The sequence below is a fragment of the Parasteatoda tepidariorum genome, chromosome 12, assembly GCF_982258835.1.
Source record: "Parasteatoda tepidariorum strain Cologne lab strain chromosome 12, Ptep-v5.0, whole genome shotgun sequence".
Lineage (NCBI taxonomy): Eukaryota > Metazoa > Arthropoda > Arachnida > Araneae > Theridiidae > Parasteatoda > Parasteatoda tepidariorum.
The window spans coordinates 59,612,401-59,639,169 of NC_141766.1; the positions used below are offsets into that span (position 1 = coordinate 59,612,401).

A 26,769-nucleotide genomic window follows, 5' to 3' on the forward strand; every position below is an offset into this window, starting at 1 on the left:
TAAACAAAAACTAAGATCTGAAAAACTAAGATCGAGAATATCACGAGACAAATTTTGTGTGAACTGAAAAAAATTTTAAGAAATCTTTGTTCAAACATAATTCACCTTAAAGATATTCAAAATGTCTTCAAAAATTCTTAAGATAATCTGAAAAATCTTAAGATTTTTTTCAGTGGGGTGTATATATATATATATATATATATATATATATATATATATATATATATATATATATATATATATATATATATATATATATATATATATATATATATATATATATATATATATATATATATATATATATATATATATATAATATAAAGAAAGTATATATCCTATAAATTATACTTAATATTTAAATTAATTATTTTTTTAAATAATTGATTTATAATTAACTAATTTATAATAATTCATGATTAATTAATTAATTTAATAAATAAATTAATTAATTTAATAAATTAATTTATTAATTTTTAAATTTATTTTTCAAATTAATTAATAAGTAAATTAATTATTTTCACTATTTAAAAAGTGAGGGAATGACTCTAATAGTGAGGGAATGATATTTTATTTTAATACATGTTTTTATCTAAGTTACATCTACCTAACGTTTGAAAATGAGAACATACTAAGTATATCTAATATTTATTATAATTTAGTCTTATATATTTAATAGTTTTTACAGGTTTGGGAAATAAAATTGGCTGGCACGATTGAACAAGAAAAAATTTGATAATATACTTATCTTGAATCATTCCCTCACTTTATACACTAGTGAGGGAATGACGAATTCAATAAATTTTAAAAATAACAGTTAGGCCTAATTAATTTCTGAAGTCAATCACATACAATTATATTCATACAAGAAAACAACATATAATTATCCACTTTCTCGATGAAGTTGTATTTTATTTTACTCTAAAAAAGGACATGAGGGAATGACAAATGTAAAAAATTTTACCTGGTTTGATTCATTCAAATTTATTCCACAGAAAAGCTTCTTTAAGTTGAAGATGGAAACATACTACAATTTTGTTCTATGATGCCAGTTGTTAACTTGTGAAGTTTTTATTAAAATATTTTTATTCTAAGAAGATTGCAGGTGATAAGAACATTGTTGTGAGGGAATGACGCGAAACACTGGGGACAAAGTTTAAAATAGTGCTGTGTTAATATTTTTATCGGAAATTAAATATAAAATTGATTTTCTGAATTCTATATTTCAGTATTCTGAAATAAGAAACACGAATTTGTAAAAAAAAAATTTTTATTTCAGAAACAATTTTTTTCTTTTTTTAAATCAGCAGTGGGGACAAGTGAGGGAATGACATATTGGTATATTTTAATTACCTAAAATAAATAAAAAATAAAAATTGATAATTTTATTTTTATTCTTTTGTTAGCTTGCATTCCGAAGTACACTTTCCCTGAAATTTTTTTTTTCGTAAGCTGTAAAACAAACATAAAATATACTGGGGACATGAAAATGACTATTTTTGTGAGAATGACCCTTATAGATTACGTTTTACTCTGTTTTTTTCTTTACATTTTATTTTCTGGTTTTACGTGATATTTTTTCTTAATGTGTTCGATTTATTTGTTGCAAATTTTGAGTGCTCCTCACACTGTTGTATTGATATATTTTGTTTTGACTATATTGATACAATATTAGAATGCACTCCTTTTCGCGAATCTAATCGTGTGAGCTGATCAAAAGCTTACATCTTTTATTTTCCGGATTTGTATTAATTTTTCTTCCTTTTTTTCGGATTTTTTTTTCTGGATTCTTTTTATTTTCATTATTATTATATTTCTTTTCCCTTTTTTCATTGCTCTGTAATTTTTTCCATGTAATTTTTTTCACACACAGAAGAAATTCTCCCAATGCTTAATCCAGGAGTTCCCTTGTCTTCTGAATTGGGTTCAAAATTACAATGCTACGTAGTTGAACGTTAGTAGTCATAAACCCAAAAATTGGGTCTGCAGTTCGCCTATAAATGCTTTAAATATTATAGCATACTGATGAAAGTATCTCAAGGTTTTGTTAATGATATTGCTGGTAATATAAAGATGAAAATAGGAGCTGCTTAGTACGTGATGCTATATCATGATATATTCTGCCTAAATGAGCATAAAATTTAGTGCACCTACCTTTTTATTCCAACTTAAAGTGTGTGTAATCAATATGGATTATATCTTAAATACAGTACTGTTAATAAAAAAATTTAAAAATACTGCTATGGAAAACCATCAATAAAAAGGAAAGCATTCCTCCCCAATAATATATATATGTAATAAGCGAGGCGACAGCCTCTATGTTATCCCACCAGATGTCGCTCGTCTGAACGAAATGCATAGAACTTTCTAGATGTAAATAAAGAGTTAGTCAGTTGGAATTGTCTGTCGGAGTAGTTTCTAAGTGAAACTGATAAACTTAGAGGTTAAGATTCTGAGTGAATATGTTTTTTGTTAATTGAAATATGTTTCTGTGTGAAACTGAAACCTGTGTGGTTCGATCTTAATTGTTTAAGAGTCTGTGTGACTCATGTTATTATTACAGAATAAGCATAATCATTAATTGTCTCGATTGACTTTTTAAATGGTAACCAAGGCATTTACATACATATATATATATATATATATATATATATATATATATATATATATATATATATATATATATATATATATGTAATAAAATTTTATATAAAGTCATTGAATTAATCGTATATTTTTGTGGATAATTTTACTAAACATTTTTTTTTTAAATTTTTATAATTTTCCCATGTGCAAATCCATTTCAGGTAAATCCATTGCCAAAATTATTTACTAAATAATTTCTTTGTTAATTTGTATAATTTTTCCACGTACAAATCCATTTCGGGCAAATCCGTGGTTAGAATTATTTGCTAAAAATTCCTTTACTAAATAATTTCCTTTGTTAATCTATACAGTTTTTCCATGCGCAAATCCATTTCGGGCAAATCCGTGTTAAAATTATCTATTAAAATTTTTTTCTTTGATAATTTAAATAATTTTTCTATGTGCTAATCCATATCGTGCAAATCCGCGGCTAAAATTATTTGCAAAAACAGGCAATTTATGTTTCTCTTTTCAATTTTATATGTCTTCTTAAATAAATATCTATCTTCTAAAACTATTTATGATCAATTCCTAAAATTATCCAGTATAATATTACCTTGCGCGCATCCATTTCGGGCCCATCCTTGGTAACTAACAAATCAAAGCTCAGAATAACAAATGACTTCAGCAGTGCAGTAAGAACGACACTTTAAGACCCTCTTGTTACACTCAATTTGCGCTTTTGTTTTCATCTTTTGTTTTCGTATTTTGTAATCTGGCAATCTTTCAGCGAAAACATTTTTAAATCATTCTTGAAAAAATTTCTGTCCCTGTAAGTTGATCTGATTTTGCTACTCGCTTTATAGTCCCCTTTTTAATGTTTTTTCTTTTTCTTTTATTTTATTTTCTGTTTTTACATGTTACTTATTTTTACTTTTTGTGATCTATTTTATTTGTTGTTATTTTTATAAAAATTTTTTTGAGTTCTCCTCACACTATTGTATTAATATATTTTGCTTCGGCTTTATTGATACAATATCAGAAAGCACTCTGTTTTGCGGATATAATCGTGTTTTTTTTCCGGTTTTTTTTAAATAAAATTTCATCCTTTTTTTTCTTCTTTTTTTTTTACTTATTATTTCCCCCCCCCTTTTTTTTTCTTCATATGTCTATTATTTTTCTTTGTTTTATTCTTCATTTTATATATATATATATATATATATATATATATATATATATATATATATATATATATATATATATATATATATATATATATATATATATATATATATTAATATATATATATATATATATATATATATATATATATATATATTAATATATATATATATATATATTAATATATATATATATATATATATTAATATATATATATATATATATATATATATATATATATATATATATATATATTAATATATATATATATATATATATATATATATATATATATATATATATATATTAATATATATGTGAAACACGGTGAACACCGAAAGCTGGAGAACATCGACATTCACGAAGTCGCTTGGTGTATGTCCGAAATATTTGCTAAATACACTTATTTCTGACTCACCGGTGAATGTCAACAATCACATAGTCGCTTTGGTGAATGTCCGAAATATTTGTTATATCCAATTTTATTTTAATTTATTCGTTAATATTATTATATTTATTTGATATATTTATTCTATATTTTAATACTTACTGACGATAGATTAGAAGAAACAACAGTGTTTGGAGTATCGGGCCAATATATACCGGGCAATGGCACTTGACCTTAAAAAAACATCAGTCTAAAGCAGTGGTGTCAAACTCAAAAGCTAACTTGGGCCAAATAAACAATGTTTAACTTTAGGTGGGTCGCAAAAAATAAATAAAAAATAAAAATATCAGTGTTCATAGAAACATATATTTTTATTTCCAATAGTACTTTGTAATAAACATATATAAAGTAAAATTATTCTTTGATATTTGACATCTCTTCTCTGCTACTATCTTTCCTATTTCGGGAGAAATTTTATTGGCCGAGACTACTTTCAAAATTGGCCCAGCGTGAGCGTTATTAATACGGTTTAAGACAGAAGATTTATTTCCATTCGTAACAGAAAATAATTGCTCGCACTGATAAGTACTTCCAAACATGGAAAAAATTTCATATGCGAATTTTCGAGTATTTTCAAACTTAGCAGGTAAATATTTGTAAAATTCAGGCACACCCACTTTAATAAATTTTGCCTTCAAATTTGAGTCGCACTGAATCTCAATCACTTTCATTTGTATGTTACTGGGTACTGAGTTTATATTTATTGAGTAAATCGAAGAATACAAACAAAATTTTTCTTCTAAAGAATTAAAATCTTTAAACCTTGTTTCAAATTCTGTTCTAAGATTAGAAATTTTTTCTGCGTATTTTTGTTTCGATGCATTTTCCGTGGAATGTCAGGTGCTGCAAGCCAATTAGAATTTTACTTTTTCGCGGGCCGCAAAAATGCTGATCTCGTGCAGCATGCGGCCTGCGGGCCGCGAGTTTGACACCCCTGGTGTAGAGTATACCGGGCAAATGTATACCGGGCAGTGGCACTTAACCTTAAAAAAACACCAGTGTAGGGTATACCGGGCAAATGCATACCGGGCAGTGGCACTTAACCTTAAAACATCAGTGTAGGGTATACCGGGCAAATGTATACCGGCCAGTGGCACTTAACATTATAAAAACATCAGTGTAGGGTTAAAATATCGAATAAATGTAATTATATCCACGAATAAATTCATATCAAATCGAATGTAATAAATATTTCGGACATTCACCATTCTGTGATTGTCGACACACACCGGTGAGGGTCCGAATGTACAAGAATGTAATGAAATATTCGATCTTTCACCGACGTATTTGGTGTTTGTCGACATTCACCGGTAATATATATATATATATATATATATATATATATATATATATATATATATATATATATATATATATATATATATATATATATATATATATATATATATATATATATATATAAATACATACTTTACATAGTTTGTAAAATAATAAAGTAAAGATAGATAAAAAGTTGAGTAACTGATAGAAATTTTGACAATTTAAGAAATTATTTTCCTTTAAATTGCATAAATGCAAAAATTTAAGCAGTTCTAATGTTAAAAAGAAAAAAAATTACTCTGAATTACTTTTGAGCTAATGATCGAACGTACTAGAACTAAATTTGAATGATTGGAAGGAGTGACCTGAAACGTGCTAATTAATTAGTGTAGACGGTATTTTAAGTTACGAAATCAAAGATAAATCTAAATTTCTCTAAAGAAACCTCTTTTTCAACGATGACTTAAGACCCTCAAAATATAAGGGATAGCAACGTTCTAGAAAATATGGGTAACAATAATTTGGTCAGAACAGTGGTCTTAAGTTTTGACTCCTCAATGTTTACTTTTTGCATATTTCGCCATATCTCGGGAAATGTTTAAACGAATCCAGAAATTTCGCAACACTATTATAAAATTGTTCGAAAAACCAATACCATAAATAATAAATAAATAAATGAAATAAAATAATTCATAATTTCCTCATTTTTCCTTATTATTCAAAAACAGTACAAAATATATTTCATTTTAGGTATAGAAATTTTCATCATTTTAAAGAATGCAATTTTATGAGTAAAAAAAAATGTTTGAATGCTATCGGTTGAATTGGCTTGAAAAATCAGATTTTAAATAAACTACGTTTTAAGAATTCAGTTTCTTAGGAACGATTTGACCGATTTAATTTAAATTTTGTATTTCATCATTTAAAATTATATTCTTTAAATTAATGTGAAAATTTGTGTAGCTTACGTTTCAAAATTTTTTTGACTATTAAATATAATAAAAAAGTGAATAATAATTTTAAAAAAATGTTTTTTGCATGTAATTATCTTTGGATAAATGAATTTTATAATCGTGTGCAAAACTTTTTCAATTCGCTTAACAAAATCGTCCACTTATGGCTCAAAAGTAAAATTAACATTGAGAAGCCCAAACTTTGGACCACTCTCCTTACAAAAATAATTAGGACCATATTTCTCACTTTGAGGGTCCTTTAACACTAGATTGCCCAAAGAAGTTATTTTGACTGCTTTTTAATTTCAATTAGAAAAACAATTATGTATATAATGACGCAATTTGTGACAACACTTTGTGACTTTTATTATTATTTTTATTGTTGCTATTTACTAATAACTTGTTATATAACTGAAAATAATATCAAAAATATTTAAAATCAATTTTAAGCAAATTTCTTTATACATTAGTTATTCTTTCACGATGTTTGGGCTATTTCAGTCTTTCTAGTGTTAACAAAGAATGCGTGTTTATTCCGAGAAAGTACGTTTTTGTATCTGTACTAACTAATTAGCGTATTTGAGGTCACCCTCTTAAACCAATAAAAATGAGTCCTTGTACAATCCGATCATATGATTATTAAAGTTATTTAAAGTGACTGCGTAACTTTTTAGCTTCTGAATTTATTTAGATGCAAACACTTATGCGAAATATTGTAAAGAACTTTCTTTAGAGCTGAAATTTGTAGAAAAACAGAATTACTATTACATCTTGCAATAAAATCATGCTATTAACTCAAAACAACTTTTAGTAGGCTGCTCCTCCTCTACTAGTTCAAAGAAATAGAATAGTATTTTTTAAACTAAAAAATAATCTTTATTTTTAATATTTATTACATTTTTTTGATAAAAAAAAAGTATAAAATACTAGCCGAATTTACGTAAAATTAAAACTTTTCTTCAGAAAAATTAATACCCAAGATAATTTTTGACCAACAGCTTTGCTATTCTTAATATAAATGATACCTGAAAAATCCCCAACTCTTGTCTCTGCTCTTTTTTTTAATAACAGCCGACCCAATTCTATGGGTTTACGACTACTAATGTTCAACTCCGTAGCTTTGTCATTTTGACCTAATCCAGAAGACAAGGGATCTCTTGGATCGAGTGTTAGGAGAAATTTGCCTTCGTGGAGGACTTTGTGATGGATCTAACCCGCATTTGAGTTACATACAGAGGAAAACCACGAAAAAACTACACGGTTAGCCCAACGGCAAGGGGACTCTAACCCATGATCCGTCTACCACTGAGGATATTTCACGTCAGCACTATGGTCGGTGCAAGCCGGAATTCGTATTGACTGGGATTTGAACCCGGTTCGCCTCATTGGAAAACGATCACTCTATCCACTGAGCCTTTTTACTTCAATGGGGGCGAATTGAGGGGGAATCTCTTTTAAACAGGCATATTTTCAGACATAGTTTTTTACGCTGAATTGAATTATCAGACAAATAGTTTAAATTGCTATACAGACAAGTGAGGTATTGTTTCATATATATTTCATTTAATCAAATGAAACACGAATTTAAAGATCTAATATTTCAATAGCTGAAGTGTTTTTTTTTTTTTGGTACAAAAATACTATTTTTAAATTGCACTTATCATAAAAAAAACCTTATGTGATGCCACAATTGACATTACCTGTTTCCTAGCTTTTAAAATATCTTTAATTACTTAAACTTACTTTTTTAATCATTATTTATCGAATTATATTTAAATTAAATCAATGAGTTAATCTTTATAAAAGCAAACATAAAATATTTTATTCTTTTTTTATGGCTAACTTTTTATTTCAATACTAATGTAGACTCATTAATTCACTGCCGTGCCTAATCGAAAACAAAAATCTATTTATAACTCTTTATTATTAATTTCTTATACCACAAATATGTTTCAGTTACATGATAATAATAATTCTCACACTCTTGATGGCGATCGCCAAAGTATTTTCAAACCTAATATTGATTATGGGGTTTTATTTTGGTTGGGTTACATTTCGATAATTCGCCGATGCTCCGTTAGGAACAAATTTAATCAATTTCAAATTCGTGGCGACCCTTTTTGGGCCTCCCAATCATTAAAATATCATTCATGCTAACAAAACTTTTCGATGTAGAGAATGTTCCTTTTTTTTATGATTTGTTGTGTTTTAAATATGGCCATTTTGAATATGCTAGTTCTTACTTAATAAATGAGATTTTTACTTATACGATTTTATTTTTTTTCCTTGAGACAATACTTGAACCATCACAGTAATAATGGCCGCCTGATAACATATAAACTATTGGTTCTCGGGATTGATTCCATTCAATTCAGAGTAAAAATATACCCTACATTTTCAGATAGATAGTAATATAAAGTACGTGACAAAAGTAGTATACATAAAATTTGTACTTAATCTATTGACAGAAAGAAAAATACTTACAATACAAGTTGTGTAACAAAATCAGATGCTTCTTATTCGATCATATCTAGACTTCAATTCAACCTTAACAAGCTTGTTTGAAAAAATATTCTGTTCTAGCTTTCAAATCACACTATTTCCATCAAGAATAATCCAGAGAGAGTTTTTATCGACCTTCATCTATGAAAAGGTACCGAGTTAACATGTCTTATATATTAGTGAATTGAAATTGTATTTTTGTAGTGGTAGACACACTACAGTACTTTCCCCACCAGAATTACAGCGATGACTGAATTCGATGCGTGGATACCACTAGTTGATTTTTTCCTGTTTTGTGAAAAGCTGGGAGATCTGTGTTAAGATCACCGTACTTTTGAGTGCTGATCATGAGAGCTGCGTGACGTTCACGGTCGTGGTCACTCCTATGTTGTCTTAAGCCGTCGAGTGTATACGTTGTGTAATCGAGACTGAGTAGGAAAAGCGCGAAGAGGTGGATAATGTCGCAGTCACAAGTCGCAAGTCAACTGTTCAATGTGGACAATCCACCGAGGTGGGCGTGTTCAAATCGAAATGGGCGTTACTGTCAAGGTAGACGTGTTCATATCGAAGTGGGAGTTTCAGTCAAGGTAGGCATGTTCACATCACGTCCGAATGTCACCACTTATCTTTGGCAAGATAGATTGCGTGAATTAAATTTTGAATTTTAGATAAGTTAATCGCCAAAGATAAGTGGTGTCTCGGTTTTTGGATTTAGCTCCTCTATTCCAGTTTGTGGATTGAATTCCTCACATATGCAATTGTGCAACATCAAAATTTTCCATATGCGTTGTATTTTTGTAATGGTAGAAACACTACAACATACCTGCCAACTTTTACGCATTTGGCGTAAAATTTTATTTCTATATTTAAAGTGGTAGTGAAATGAATGCTTTATATAAATTTCTTACATTTATAAACTTAATTTATAATCTTTTTGACCACCACTATTTTTAACAGAATTAAACATACATATTAATATGTAATACAGTAGCGTTAGTCGTATCAGCTTTTACAAAATAAAGCGTATGTTACTGCCTAAAATTGCTACCACTTCCATTTTGCTACCACTGAGGAAAGTCATTCTCGAAAGGATTAAAAGTTGGCAGGTATGCTACAATAGCGTAACAAAGTTTTTTTGTCAAAAAATAAATATCTTAGGTATTGATTTTTCTGGAATTTTTTTTTCTATAACTACTGGAATACAATATTCAAGTGCAAGAATTAATTTAAACAATATACTATACTCAAGCCAATTATCGCGTTTTAATTTAATAGGTTTATTAGAAATCGAGTAATCTTATTATTTTCTGTTTTCAATGAGTAGATTTTAGTATTTCTGCTACTCATCGGAGGTTTTCTGGCTACTATCTCATACTTTGTTGAAAAAAACGCTGTAGAATTATTATTTTTTTTATGGAACTATATACATTGTCTGAAGTTAAAGTTTTGTTAGATATTTAGATATTTATTTACTTGTAAGATATGTGAAAACTAATTTATGAAATTATGCATAAACCATTTTTTCTCTAAATAAATATATATTCTTTGTGGATTTAGATTGTAACTAGATTAAATTCAGATATTAATGAGTTTAATATATATATATATTTTTTTTAACGAAATGTTAGTCAAAATAAAATTTGAATGACAACACGTATCGTAGTTAATAGTTAGACTAAGCAGACTTTCACCGTATTATTTAAAATTATATTATCTTTAGTTGAAATTTTTGTTTTGAATCCATCATAAAAAGAAAGTAAATGAAGTGTTATTTAGAAAAAGATACTGGCAAGGTATCAAAGATGTGGGTAAAAAGCGGAGCATGCTCAGAGATAAGTTCAGAGAATGGCTGCTTTTTTCAATCAACGGAGAGTTCGTGCGATACAACGAAGAAAAAGTTTGCCAGCTACTCCACATAGGTGAGAGGTTTTTTTTTTTTTTTTTTTTTTTCCTCCTCCACGGACAATTGTTATCATAATCACTATTCTTACTCTTCAGTTGAAAATTTTTATCTAAGAAAGTCTTTATTTTGATTGAAATATTTTATCAAGTTATATATATTCTATCAAGTGACATATCCCACGCTTTTAAAGATTGGCTAAAAATAGCTTACGCTTTTTTTTAGATTTAGCCTGAAATAGTTTTCATTTTTGTTCTACCTCATGCAATCACTCATTTTTACCTGCCAATTTTTATTTTTTATTTTACTAGTAACAAACACACACACACATATATATATATATAAATATATATATATATATATATATATATATATATATATATATATATATATATATATATATATATATATATATATATATATATATATATATATATATATATATATATATATATATATATATATATATATATATATATATATATATATATATATATAATTGGTTGATAAATTTATCCAATCCGGCGAAAAGAGTGTGACACATGAAAGTGTGTAGGGAAGTATATATGAAAATAAACTTTATAAAACTTTCATGATGTGAAATCAGTTCATAGCTAATCAAGAAAGAAAAAAGTATTTTTTCCTGTCATTGAAATCAGTTATATTAAATAATAATTCAAAAATAAAATTATTTTTCATAGCATTGTATTTTAAACATTGGACTACGTTTTCTATTAAATAAAACAGTTTTTCTTCTTATCTGAATTATTTTATGAAGAAAATTTAAAAAAAAAAAAATAGTTGGGTCTTAAATATGGAAATATTTATCATGAGAAACAGGGCCGGTGGATGACATCCCCGGGTAAAACTGAACACCCTTAACTCAATCTTGTAAAAGAAATCGGTATTTTAAAAGACGCTCTTTGATTTGTTTCGATGGCGTGGTCTTGTGCAAAATTGCCTTTTGTATTTTTAATTGCAATATTTCTACCAGAAAATTATAAAATCTATATCAACCCTAGATGTTGATTTAAGAGCGGTGGTGGCCCAGAAAACAGAGCTCTCAGTGAGTTCGAATCCCAGCGATGGCGGGTCTAAACGCACTCGGTTCGCATAGTGCTGGAATAAAATATTCTTAGTAGTAGGAATCATGGGTTTCCTTGAAGTTAGACTAACCTTGGGGTGTTATCGTGATTTTCTCTCCGTGTAACTCAAATGAGGGTTAGTTCAATCAAAATGTCCTCCGCGAAAGCAATTTCTCTTGTCTTCTGAATTGGGTTCAAAATTACAAGGTTACGGAGTTGAACATCAGTCGTCGAATACTCTAAATTCTGTCGGCTAGGCCGTGATAGCCTGGAACCAAGAAATCGTGAGTTCGATCTCCGCCGGCTGAAAAATCCCCGAGTAGTAAATGGTGACTGATGCACGTTGAGCCTGTCGAGTCGCTAAGTCCCCCATGTTCCCATAACAAATCATACCTCTGGGGGTAATGATTCGTGAGTTTCCTTGTCTTCTGAATTGGTTGAAAATTACAAGGGTACGGAGTTGAACATTTGTAGTCGTAAACCCAAAACTGGGTCGGCTGTTCAACGACGGATATAAAATAAAATAAAATGTTGATTTAAGAAACATATGAACAAAACAAATAACAATTATAACAGTTTTTGCCCCATGTATTTATTTTATTATTGTTAGAAGAGTCTAAAATCTGAAAATTCAAATACTATAATACTGAAACGTGTATTAAATGTAGTAGTTGTTTACATTCATAAACTGGAACTAAATACTGAACATCCTAAATAAAAAGAATTCACTTAATAAAAAAAAGTTGCACTGAAATAGTCTGAAATAACGATTTTAAATTGAGATATATTTTGATATTTTAATTTATGAATTTAAAAATAAATATAATTCCTAATATTAATCGGAAGTATTTTTAGTCAGCGGATTAATTCTTTGAGTCGCCACAATGTAACTCATATAAATTTAAAAAAAAAAACACTTTTTGCCATGCATTGGAAGCTTTCAATAAGCTTTTACAAATTTTAAATGGTGTGATATTAAGCAACGTTTTTCAAACTCGTTGATTTAATCAATTTTCATTCGATTTGGTTACATTTCATAGGATTTTTATACTCAGCATAGTTTCTGGTGCACTTGAGATATTTTAAATCACGTGCTGCGTTTATAATTGTACATGCTTAAATACAATTTTAAAGGTATTTTACATTTAATGTCGCCATTTTGTTAAAAATAATTTTAAAAAAATAAAAAAATTATTGTTGACTGCAGTAACTTAATTTATAAGTTTTTTTATACATTTATCAACTCATTCGCTGATATCGCTAAAATGCCCATCAATGACAATCTCTGCTATTTATTGCCTTGTTTATACATTTATTTACTGATCCATTCATTCTTTCATTCTTCATTTATTCACTTGCTATACTATATCTAAAATCATAGCAGTTCTCATGAAGAGAACTTGTTATAAAATATTTACGAAGTATACTATAATAAAATAGCCCTTTTAATCACCTCCCTTAAAATTTATTTTGAGAAAAAAAATGCAAAAAATCAGCATATATTTTTTATTTTTTTAATAAATACAAGGAATTAAAACAAAACATAAAGTATAAGTTTTAAGTTGAAATTTGAATTTTATTTATGTGTAAAGAACATTTAATTTAAAATCAGTCCCAAGCTATCTCGGGAAAATGAAATAAGTTAAATATTAGTCTTTGTATGGTAGTTCTTTAAACAAGGGACAACACAAAATGATACTTTTCAAACGTCAGTGAAGGAATACTCCATTTTTTTATTACTCTTATTGCTGTATGGCAACCATCGTATATGCAATCGCACAAAACGCGCGTGCAAACTCACAGCTCAAATAAAACTTGGCAAACTTCCAATCACAGCATGTTTCAGTCAGATTATGTTTTTTGCTTCCAACCGAGTTGAAACGTGATAAAACGAAATGTACTGACAAATTCTGATACGCCCGAGTTTTATCGGGATGATAAATATTTGCAATACGTACCCGAGTTAACTCGGGATAGTCTGGGAAACGGTTAAAATTACCAAAAAATGACCTTATATTAAATACATTAACAAAAGAACGAATGCATATGGTTACTGCTAACAAATAATTTTTGGGAAAGATTAAATATTATCTACCTAGACTAATATAAGTTTATAAAACTATATGCAGAATTTAAAAAAAATAAATGAAAACCTACGTCCAACGGGAATTACAAAAATAAAGGTTTAAATAAATAAGATGATCAAAGAAGTTTTCTGGCAAATATTTGTAGAGAAAAAGACGACTTCCCAGAAAATATTTTAATAATTATTTTAAATTTATTGCAAAAAAGCAAAATATTGTGAAAATTAATATATGTTAACATCTAATAATCTTGGACCTTTCTAAATAGTCCCCTCAAAAAATATACCAAAATCTGGATGAAATAGTATTATTTTCAATAAAAAGATTTGTATGAGGGTACATTTAAGACACAGATAAACAAAATTTGGGGAATTATTGAGGGTACTTTCTATCAATACCTTTTTTTATGACGGATTCCTTACATAAAATAACAGCAATCTGTGAGTCTCTTTATGTTAATTTTACTTTTTGCACAGTTCACCATATTTCAAAAACGTTTTTAGCACAAAAGAATAAAATCCATTTATCCAAGGATAATTTCCCGCAAAAAATAATTTTTTATAAATATTTATTATTTTATTAATTAATTGTCGAAAAAAGTCACATTTTTATATCATTTTTTTCAATTTTAGTTTAATATGGCAAAATAATGTAAATAAATAGGTCGAATAGTTCCCGGAAACTCGAATTTTGAATATCTGACCTTTGAGAATACTGTAGACCCCTCTAAAAATATCGGCGTGAAAACATTATCCCTCAACCCCTGTTTGTTGTCATAAATTTCTGGATCTTTTCTGGAAAATGCGTTCCTATTCCATGTTAAACAAGCGCATACTTTTTTTTTTCAATATTTAATTATACTTTTGCATAAAGAATTTTAACCATAAAAGAAGTTAACCTAACAATATATAATTATAAATATATTTTTACGACAAGCAATATTTTATTTTATTTTGTAACCATCGCTGAACAACCAACCCACTTCTAAATTTACAACTATCCTTGTTAAACTCCGTAGCTTTGTAATTTTAAACCTAATACAGAAGACAAGGTAACTCCTAGATCAAGCTTTACGACAAACCTGCCTTTGTGGAGAACTTTTTAATGTAACTAACACGTTTTACGTTACATAGAGAGGAAAAACAAGAGAACCTCCCATAATTAGTCCAATGACAAGTCGATTTTTCCCCATAATCCCATCTACTACTGAGGATATTTATATCTGCATTGTGGTCGATGAGAGTCAGGAGCAGAATTCGTATCGAACAGCTAACGGTGGGATTCGAGACTCTGTCACCACCTCGTTGGGAGGCGAGAGCTATATAACCTGAGCAGCCATACTTTTTAATAAGCCACCATATATATATATATATATATATATATATATATATATATATATATATATATATATATATATATATATATATATATATATATATATATATATATATATATATATATATATATATATATATATATATATATATAAAAGTATCTGTCAAAGTGGTGTTAAAGTGATTAATAAATAAGAAAGAAATAATAAAAAATTTATTACAAAATGTAATGCTTGTTTTTAATATTTAATTTTTCCAACTCTCTTACCTTAACTGATGAATTGCAAATTTAATATAAAATGAATGTGTTATAAAATCAGTAAGTAATTAAATAATCTGAATTTATTTTTTCATTGTACTTAAATAAAAGTAGGTGAAAAATAAATTTTCTTGCATACAAGAATTTTTTGTAGTTTTGATGGAAAAAAACAAGAAATAACTATGATTTTTATCAGAACATTTTATCAGTTCTTAAAAAAAAGAGAGAGAGAGAGAGAGTAAAGATTAGCGTTGTAAGTGTTTTGTATACTTTTACAATTCATATTTTCACAACTTGCATTTTTGTATTACAATTTTGTTCAGTTTGATACACTGCACATTCCGAACTTCAAAGAAGCTGCTACCAATTGCCTCTCTTTCAACTTTTGACCGTTAATTTGGTTTGATTAATTAGCATATTTAAGATTACCCCCTAGAACGTGAAGATTCGTCTTTAGATCAAAAGTTATTCAGGGTGGTCCGTTTCTTACGTTACGCATTGTCCATAAGTTCCACAGTAAATTTTACTAAGTGTTGATATACGATTGAAATATTTTATTAAGGGATTATTTTTGAATACTTTATAATATTGTCACCCATCCAAAAAAAAAAAAAATTGAAATAAAAAAAATCTGCACCTTTTCTGTATGTTTTCAAAATTCTGCGGACTGTAACTAAGAAACATAAATTAAAAGAAAATACATTTTATAAACAAAGGAAACTCCCTTAATTCAAAATTTTTTATCAGTACTTGAAGCAATCAGATAAAGTAAATAGTAATATTTATTGCTTACATGTAAATAATGCAATACTTTTTGTTAGCATTAACACTATATTAAAATCAGTAAATGATGCATCAAAATATTTAAGATTCTTATAAAAAAATATGTTTATTGTTTTGTTGCAACTAAAGCCTCATGCCAATACCAGCAAGCCTGTTTAAAACTAAGCGAATTTTTAAGGCAGATGGCGCGTTTCTTGTTTTTCAGTGGCGCCATCTATGGCTAATAATACGAATTCAGCCTTACTCACGCCATAGCCCATTTACAGATCTTAATTTTGCCTGGAACCAGAGAACAATCAATCTCCAATTAAATACCCCAGAGGTATTGATTTGTGGTGGGGGGGACTTTGTGGCCCCGACAGATTGAACGTGCACCAGTCAAAACTTAATACACTGGGATTCTTCGGTCAGCGAGATTCGAATTCTCCAGAACACAAGAACCAGACTCTGTCTTACTTACTTCAATTTGAAATTTCTTGTCATAGCCGCTGTTATTCGGAAAAGTTTTAGTAGAATACAATCACTGAGTCCAGCAATTTACTTTCAAAAAGACAAAAAATATTAAATAATATACCATCAATTCAAAACAAGGTCTTACTGAAGATTTCGTTAACAATATCCTGAATGAAAAACATGACTGTACTCTGCAAATATATGATGTTGATCCAGTTGTGTGATAAAACACTTTATTCCGCACCAAATCGTGTACCTTTATACGATTTAAAGGACACATTTAAATTGAATAGCCATAGACCAACTTTTACACAATAGAAGAAATATTTTCGGAAACATGGCACTTGGCGAGCTTTGAATATCAAAAAACGTTAAGTAGAATATCGCGAATATTTGTTTACAATGTGGAATATGTAGGCGAGAGATGGCATTTTCAACGCTGATATTCATTAACAGAGGGGCCTCCCTAACCGATCGGTATCGCCCGTCAAACGATGTGAAAAGCGTGGAGGTAGCGGGTTCGAATCCCGCTGTTACCCTGGATGTATCTTCGCTCTGTCTTTCTCTGTATTGTGCTGTCAGTCCTTCCATTTGACAAAGGTTTATAAGCCTAAATTGAGCGCACAAGCCCGCAAATGTATGTAATTCCAATATATTCCAATAAAAATTCATCAACAGAAACAAGAATTCGCTGCTGAATATGTAGGCATGTTTTCAGCTGTGTAATAAGGATAATTATATTTAAATTTTTAAATCTCTGAGAACTATATTAACCGATTTTATTATGTATAAATTCTATCCGCTTTCAGTCGTGTTCGAATTCATCTTAAGGTACTACGTGGGTCCCGCAGAGGACTGATCGTTAAGACACGGTTCCCAGCAGATCACCGAAGTCAAGCATCACTGGCTGCTGTCAGTGTGCGGGTGGGTGACCACTTGGATCAGTCTGCGTAGGGACCGACGGTGTGCGGTATTGGTCCTCGTTAAACTGTGCTACCGTAAAGTGCTCGACTTCGCGCGCAGGTCGTCGGGCCACCGAAGCGGGGGTGCCATCCCCTCCGCAGAGGATCAAAATTGTGATGGCATGTCTTCGGATCATCCTCCTGGATGTTTCCCAGACCGTCGCCAATAGCCCATTGTGCAGCTCTAGTGCGACGTAAATTAACAACAACAACAACTACGTGGATGTTTGATTTACGTACTTATTTTTTTTGGGGGGGGGATTAGTGTGTATATGCATTCTAAATAAATGGTTCTTACTTTATATTGTATTGTAAAAATAACTTAATTGTGTATCTTATCTTACTGTAAATGTTATTAAACACTTAGAAGTGGAGGAGAATATTGGTATAATGAAACACTAGATCCAAGAGTTTCCGTTTTACTACATCATTTAGAATAAAAGTAGTTGCTACCATGTTTGATGTTCATACACGCGAAATTTTTTATAGTGTCTCAAAACAACTATATTATGTCTTCTCATTAGTTCGAACGTATTTATAATTTATTTAAAACTTATTAAACAATGCGGGAAAATTAATTTACAAACCATCCATAAAAGAGAAATGATGCTGTGCTGTGTTAGTAAATATTATTAAAATCGACATTGAACTCTTTTCTGTAGTTTAAACCTATCCTCGAGCAGGTTTAAGCTGGTTGAACTAGATCTTTAGAATCGGGTGTTTCATTTAATTTCATTTCCGCAAAGCAGTTTGATTTATCTAGGAGGTTGAGACCGGGTTTGAAGTTCGTTCTATCCGCACCTTTTATTTATTTTTTTTAATTTTATATGTTTCGGGTCAGATTAGCCGCTGTTTTGTTTTGTTTAAAGTCTTATTACTGTATATTTTCAGGCACTATCAATGATACGACCCCTTGTCAGCAAAAATAAGAAAATCACGAACCCCCGAATATGCATTCGTAAGAAAGTGGCAACGTCCCTCTTCTTCAACTTTGACATTTACCGTAGTAATCTAGTTTTAGGATAAAAGAGCTTTGCATTAAATAAAGTTTAATCTCCTTTATTTGATTCTTTTTTATAGGATTATTTTATTTCATTTATATTGCATCGTTTTAATTTATTTTCTAAAATTCTGAGTAGAATATTCTTCAGGAAATTTTTGTATTTTCCTTTTGTGTTCAAAACTTTTGATCTCTGTTGCAGGGAAAATATTTTTTTACGAGTATTTTTTTTTGTTACGTTTCTTTTCTTTTTGAGAGGATTTTGAAAAAAATAGGATCTTTACCGATTCCCTTGCTAATTTGTTTTGGAAAGAAATGCAAAAAGTAAACATATTTTTTATTTCATTAAGAAATACATGGAACTAAAACAAAAAATAATTCACAAGTTATAAGTTGAAAATTTAATTTTTTTATGCGTAAAAAATATTTAATTTACCACCAGTTTACTATTCCAAATTATCTCGGGCAAATGAAAAAAAGTTAAATATTAGACTATGTATATGTTCACATCTTCATAATCTGAAAAATCACCTGCATTACTTTCACGTGCTTTTACTGTTTTTTCTATGTAAATTCCCCAATCATCGTAGATACAATTGTACAGAACACGTCTGAAGTTCCACAAATAGCAAATATTGGCAAACTTCCAATCACAGTGGATTATAATTATTTTTTACTTTGCTTCCGGCCGAATAAAAACGTGATAAAACAACGAATTATGTTATGCCCGAGAATACTCGGGATAATAAATATTTGCAAATTATGCATACCCGAGTTAGCTCGGGATAATCAAGGAAGCGGTTAATGTCTTACATAAGCATTTCTGATTCCCTTCTCCCCCACCCCCCTTTATCAGGAAAAATAAGCAAATTCCTGATCCCCGTTAAGTGCTTGCATAATATTGGAATGGCCTCTATACTTTTGGAGACCTGAGGCTGCATTTTTTTTCTCGTTTTACTGGGTCCTAAACAGGTTAAAGTGATAGTCTAATTTGTATTTTTTATTGAATTTTTAAATTTAAAAGACCACTCTGTATAAATAAATTTTGCATACATGAATAATTAAAGATTGAAATTTATTCCATTACCAAATCATCAGTGGTAAAAGTAAAAATCCTCAGATATAGTAATGGATAAATTAAAGAGAAGAAAAAAAAATTATGAATAGCGGATAATATAACGTAGCTGCCATCAGTAGTTCTCAACAATACTATAAATATTAGCCGTGATGGCACAGGGAATAGAGCCTTCTAATGAGGTGAACCAGGTCCCAGCAATGGCTGGTCAATACGAATTCCGGCTTGCACCGACCACAGTGCTGACGTAAAATATCCTCTGTGGTAGACTGATCATGGATTAGAATCCTCTTGCCGTCATGCTAACTGGGGGTAGATTTCGCGGTTTTCCTCTCCATGTAACGCAAATGCTAGTTAGTACCATCCAAAAAGTCCTCCTAAAAGAAGAAACTCTCCCAATGCTTAATCCAGGAGTTCCCTTGTCTTCTGGATTGGGTTCAAAATTACAACGCCACGCAATTGAACGTTAGTAGTCATAAACCCAAAAATTGGGTCATACTGATGAAAGTATCTCAAGGTATATGATATAAATACACATATGATATAAATATAAATTTATTATGAAATTTTTACATGAATTGATAGTACTATAATTTATGAATGTATTTCTATAAATTATTTAGACCTTCCATATTAAAAATTTCCACCAAAAAGAAAAAGAGTAAATCTTTGTAAAGTAACTTCTTTTAAGTTTTAACTAAACTGATAAAATTCCAAAATGCAACTATTAGCGAATCATATCTCCAGAATGTTTAAATGAAAATAAAAATTAATATTGTAATTTGAAATGGATTACAATTCATCAAAAAGTTGATCGAAATTCAAAAACTGTAGTTTCTTTTTAACTACGATGAAGTTGATTATAAAATATCTTAAAAATATCTTTACAAACAAAATATTTTAAATGAATGCAGTATCTGAATTATCCTTCCCCTGATTTTCTCGGGTATGTATAGATCCCGAGAAAACTCGGCAGAATTTGTTTTACTCTGCCAGAAAATTTGCTGTGATTGGCAAGGTTTGTTCGGGGCTGTTCATTAGTTGGGCGGTTTTAGATTAGGCCTTTTTGTGTTGTCCCTATCATACAAAGACTGTTTCAGGATAGTAAACTGATGGTAAATTGACTACACATCTACTTAAAACTTGTGTATTTCCTTGTATTCATTAATGAAATAAAAAAATATGTTACATTTTGCCTTTTTTAAAAAAAAATTGGTAAGGGAAGAATAATAATTTTGAAAATATTTATTAAAATTTCAAACGAGGGCTAATTTTAAGAAGTCACACATTATAATATTTAAGCGGGGAAAAAAGGCTGTTGAAATATAACGAATCACTACTGACGCCATTAAAAACATCAAAATTTCGTTTAATAATGATGTTCGAAAGATGTTTTTATCTCGCTTTACTCATTAATGATTCTACGGAATCATTTTTATTTTTTTCCCGTGTGAATACTTATATACTATCCTTATTATGTTTATTCTTTCACTGTAAGAATTCTAAATATCTATGGAACAGTCCTGCGGAATAATCTATTTTTAAATTCATTTCTTTTTCTGTAAAGATTACGCACAACTAAGTTTCTTTTGATGAATTTGGTTATGTTTTTCTCTGCTAATACTTTTTTTCCTTATGAGACTTTTTTTTAATTTTCTTCCGCTTCCAAACGTTTCCCTTCAAATAAAATTACTGCATTTAAAATATCTAATCTGAATTGTTTTTTTTTTTAATCGTACTATTATTTTAAATAAACACTGAAAGAAAGCAACAAAAAGAATGAATGTGCATCAATGTTCATTCAAACTCCTTGTTAACCGCGTAAGTTACCAATTTTTTTGAAAAAAATGCAAAAAATCAACATATTTTTTTAAATTTTAATAATACAATAAATACAAGGAACTAAAACAAGGCATAATACTGATATTTTCCAAGCTGATTTTAATTTTTGTATGCGTAAAAAATATGTATTTTTATCATCAGTTTACTATCCCAAATTATCTCGGGTTAATAAAAAAGTTAAATATTAGTCTTTGTATATGTTCACATTTTCATAATCTGAAAAATCACCCGCATTACTTTTACTTTACGCTCGCGCACGCCATTTTTTACTCTTTTTTCTATGTAAATTCATCTACCATCGTATATACAATTGTACAAAACACGTCTGCAGTCCCACAAATAGCAAAACTCTCAAACAAATATAGGCAAACTTCCAATCACATCGGATTATTATTTTTTTTTTATGTTGCTTCCGGCCGAATAAAAACGTGATAAAGCAAAACGTATTGACGAATTCCGCTATGCCCGAGTTTACTCGGGATAATAAATATTAGCAATAAATACATACCCGAATTAACTCGGGATAATCGGGGAAGCGGTTAATAATATAAACAAGGAAGTCTTCAAATTAGCGTGTCTATGTAGATATAATGTTGTATTTTCAATTTCAATAAAGGAGTCTATTGAATTTTAATTGTTGTTGTTGGTATCGGAGTAGTAGGCCAGGCCGGGATTGTACACCAACTCACCTTACTGAGGGTATAAAAACATACTCATTTTGGACTTTTTAGGACTCGTGTGGGAGAAAATCTTCTCTTCTTTTATATGAATGTCAATAGATTCTCCGTCAGACCAGATGGGAGAGAATCTTCAATTTGAATACAAGATTACTATGGTTGCAGGAATTTCACTGCTTCTTTATTGAAATTGAAGGACTTAAAAACTGCTTTCCAATTCAATGGTAAATTCTATAAACAAATTGATTCCCTGGCAACCTTCCCATTATGTGTAATCCGCTATTTCGAACAAAAAGTTTGTTCCAATTCTCAGGGTGGAAAAGTTATATTGATGATACGTTTGTCTTATTCAACAGTGAAGCTTTTGTAGTCGATTCAAGCCAACATTCAATTTACAAAAAGAAATTTTACATTATCTTTCTTAGATGTTCTTGTAATACTCTTTTACCGCTTCTGTTTATCGTTAACATTTTTCTGTTTCTTTATCCCGTTTATTCTTATTACCCTAATTGCCCGAACATTTCTGTATTTACCCCTACTTAACATTGCTCTTCTTTATGAAAGTCGTTTTCAGACTGGTTAACAAAATTAAATTATTTCAAGAACCTATGATTATTGAAAATCACTGGAACTTTTAAAACATTCCTTGATTATTGTGACTTTGACTACATCGGTATAAAGCAGATGCGCTTTAAAATTTCGTCTAAAGAAATATTTCCATTATCAAGAATGCTGTAAATCATGTATTGTCGAGCATTGCTGGAGTTTTGGGTATGAATTCGATTTCGTGTCATATCAGTTCATCTCGATTCCCTGGAATATTGTTTCATTCATATGAATGTCGATTCCCTTGTTAAAACTAAATGAGTTCCACGCCATCTCTTTATAGCGTGTTTAAATGCATTTTGCCCTAATTTACCACTCTCAGCTGCTGCAGTTTTTCTAATTTTGTTTCTTCACCTTTTTTCAATTTTTTGCAAACACAGTTTTTCTAGTTTCGTTTTTCACCTTTATTTTCCATTTTTCGTTGGCCTGCAAGTTTTCTTCACTTCTGTTTCCTCATTCACGTTTGGCGAGTCTTAAGAATGGACTCTTATTTTTGAGCGCTCAAAATATGTAGACTTCATTACCGTCTCATAAGTTTGAAGCAATTAAGTTTTTAAATCATGAAGAATCTTATAGGTCAGCATGACCAGCAAACAAAGATAAATGTTCGTTTCCAGCCCTGAATTAAAGTGTGCTTTAATGACGCTTTTAAATAACGATAATATTTAAGTAACAACAGCGTTAGTCAGAACACGTTGTACAAACGTTTTATTTTGCTAATTTTATACGCAGCGTACTTAGTGAGTTCCAAGTAAGGAAAAAAACTCTCCCAATTTAATTTTTAATTTTTTATGTTTTAAGTTTTTAATTCTTATTTTAATTACTTATAATAAACATGGTGATGATGCAAACATTTAAATCGTAATTAGCAACAAACGGAAGTAAAGTCGATGAAATATTTACAAACTTATATTAAGTTCAATAATTATTTAATTGTGTTTCACCGTTGCCGTTCACAATATTAGAAATATTTGGAAACTGTATATTTAGACAATTTAGCCTAAATCGCACTTGTTCAATAATATTTTGTATTTTAATTTTACATTTATTATCCAGTTTTTTTAAGAGTTAAAGCTAATTTAATTCTAATTTTAATTACTTATAATAACATGGTGATGATGCAAACATTTAAATCGCAATTAGCAACAAACGGAAGTAAAGTCGATGAAATATTTACAAACTTATATTAAGTTCAATAATTATTTAATTCTGTTTCACCGCTGCCGTTCACAATATTAGAAATATTTGGAAATTGTATATTTAGACAATTTAGCCTAAATCGCACTTGCTCAGTAATATTTTGTATTTTAATTTTGCATTTATTAGCCAGTTTTTTTAAGAGTTAAACAGGGTTGGATATTCTCGATTTTATTGAAATTTCCAGGATATGTTATTTATATAAAACTACCAGAGACGTGTTTTTGCATCTAAGGGCAAAGGTGATTCAAAAATCATCGAAATAATGCTATTTTCTTAGACCGCCAAAATCTACTTGTGCGAACCACAAAAGTATATACAGTCCCGGGATTAAGATTAAATTATTAAACGCACTGTGAGATTCTATGTAAAATCTTAATTATTAGGTGATACTATACAGCTTTATTGTTTTTATGTCACTGAAATCGTTCTGCACTTGTATATGTTAGTGTATCAATTGGTTAAATTATACGATATATAATATAAATTTGACGATAGGATAAATTTGGCGATATATTATATAAATATAGAATTTTTATTATATCGAGTATTATATTAGTATATTATAATAACTAGATATTTCTGATAAAATGCTCATTGTGTGACTTTAAATTAATCTTAAAATAGCTTTGCACAATCTTTCCCAGGCAAGTATGAAAGTTTCTGGAAAACTGTAGCAGAAACAAAATCAATGCACATATTCAACTTTTACATAATATGGCTCTAAATTTTAAAGCCCGTTATGGGATAGCTGTAAATTATATCAAAGAATGTGATTTAATGTGGTTATCTGAAATTAACACTGACGTGCACCGAGCTGTGCTTTGCACCTTTATGCAAATGAAACAAGAGCCTTCGATTCAAATCTTTTGTACTTCTTCGATTGCTGTTCAATCGTCACCTCATGAAGTCACCAACTTCCCCAAAGGGTTCCAATAGTAAGATAAAACCAAACTCTAATATGGCCTTAAAAATTGAAGTGATATGTTTTTCATTGAATTTTAAAGACAAAATAGGGTGGAAAATAATGGATCTCATATAATAGCATCATTGATCTTAGCAGTTGGTTGAATTGCAAAAATAAGTTATGATTTTCTCTTTATAATGTGTTGGTTACACGAGCCTTCGATTCGAACAGGGATGCCGCAATTCTCGGTGAAAATTAAACTTTGAACACGTCAAATTTATTATTTCATTAATTTTTTTGCTGATGAATTAAAATTAGTAGAGAGAGATGGCTGTTTATGTAAGTTGTAGCACATAAAATAATTAAGAATGTTAGCAATATACAATATATATTACTGAAATGAAACAAAATTTTTGTAGATTTATATAAAAAAATAATAATACATAGCTTTCACTTGGTAAGTTCTGTTGTTTAACAGACTTTTAAAAAAAAACACTTCTTTAAGAGACTGCCTGATTATTCGGACCTTTTATGCAAGGTAAAATTTGCTTACATTTCTCAAACCCTTAAAAGAAGAAGCGGAAAAAAATTTGGGGTCCAAAGTTATTATAAATGTGAAGAAAATTTTGTCTTTTTATAGAAAATACGAAAACACACGCGATTTACTAATAACATATACTCATTTTAAAATAAAAACATTATTAATTTTCAGTAAAAATAGCTCCTTTTTTATGTGCGAAAATAAATACAGAACCGTTTTGATTTCATAAATTTGTAAAAGGTTTTCATTATTAATAATGATTAGATTTTATTAAAATTTTCTAATCGTGTAATATTGAAAACACAGTCTGTTATAAATAATTCAATTTTTTATCTACACAATTATACTTCTTCTCTTACACAGTTTTGTGAAATTCAGCTACAATAAGTGAGTTAGTTCTACATAAATATTCAAAAGTGAGGCTGAATAATATAATAGAACTTTAATTGTTTCTGTTTGAAAATGGACTACCTAATAACGCGTAATATATTTTAATGGTTACTGGGAATTCATAAAAGCCTGAGATAGCAAAAAATGCCATCATTTATATAGATATAAAATTCGCATTTACTCTATATAGACTAAAGTAAAATAATTGTTGTTTGTCTGTAGGAAATAAATAATAGTAAGTTTATCCGTTCTGTTATTCCTATATTGTATTTTGATACTGTAAATCTGAATTTAGTTCAAATTAGATCATTTCTGAATTCCCCTTGCAGAAAGATTTTTCTTTTCTAATATACATTTCTTTTCTATAGAATCCCAATATTTGAATCATGCATTTCGATAATCACTTTTTGACCCTCTCAATTTAAGCTAATAGTATTGTAAATCAATTTAATGTTTCGATTGTATTTTCAGCAGTTATTGATATTGATTTTCACGTGAATTTTAAATATCCCCATATATTTCAAACAATATGAGAAATCCAAATCGCGCATTTGAGTATTTACTTTTTAAGGCAATAATTCTATTGAATTCTTGGCAGTTATTGCTAATGATTTCTAAATAGTTTTTATATCCGATATTTTTTTTATACGTTATTATTTATTACAACAACCTAATCTCGAAACGAAACACGTATTTAAGGAGTCCGATTTGCTTGATTTCAT

The 26,769-nt window shown here is 29.1% G+C and overlaps 1 protein-coding gene across 4 annotated transcripts in view; it reads left to right on the forward strand.

Moving 5' to 3' along the window:
* LOC107449376 (3',5'-cyclic-AMP phosphodiesterase 4C) overlaps positions 1 to 26,769 on the forward strand; it is a 174,426-nt gene that overhangs the window by 35,851 nt on the left and 111,806 nt on the right. The window contains exon 1 of one of the 4 annotated variants that reach the window (XM_043047741.3): positions 10,728 to 10,871. The exons of 2 other annotated variants lie outside the window; for them this stretch is intronic. In XM_043047741.3, coding sequence (XP_042903675.1) covers positions 10,798 to 10,871 — 74 coding nt within the window. In that variant the 5' untranslated portion in view covers positions 10,728 to 10,797. Of the gene's footprint in view, positions 1 to 10,727; positions 10,872 to 26,769 lie in introns of those variants that run through there. One more of the 4 variants, XM_043047738.3, reaches the window with a different exon arrangement.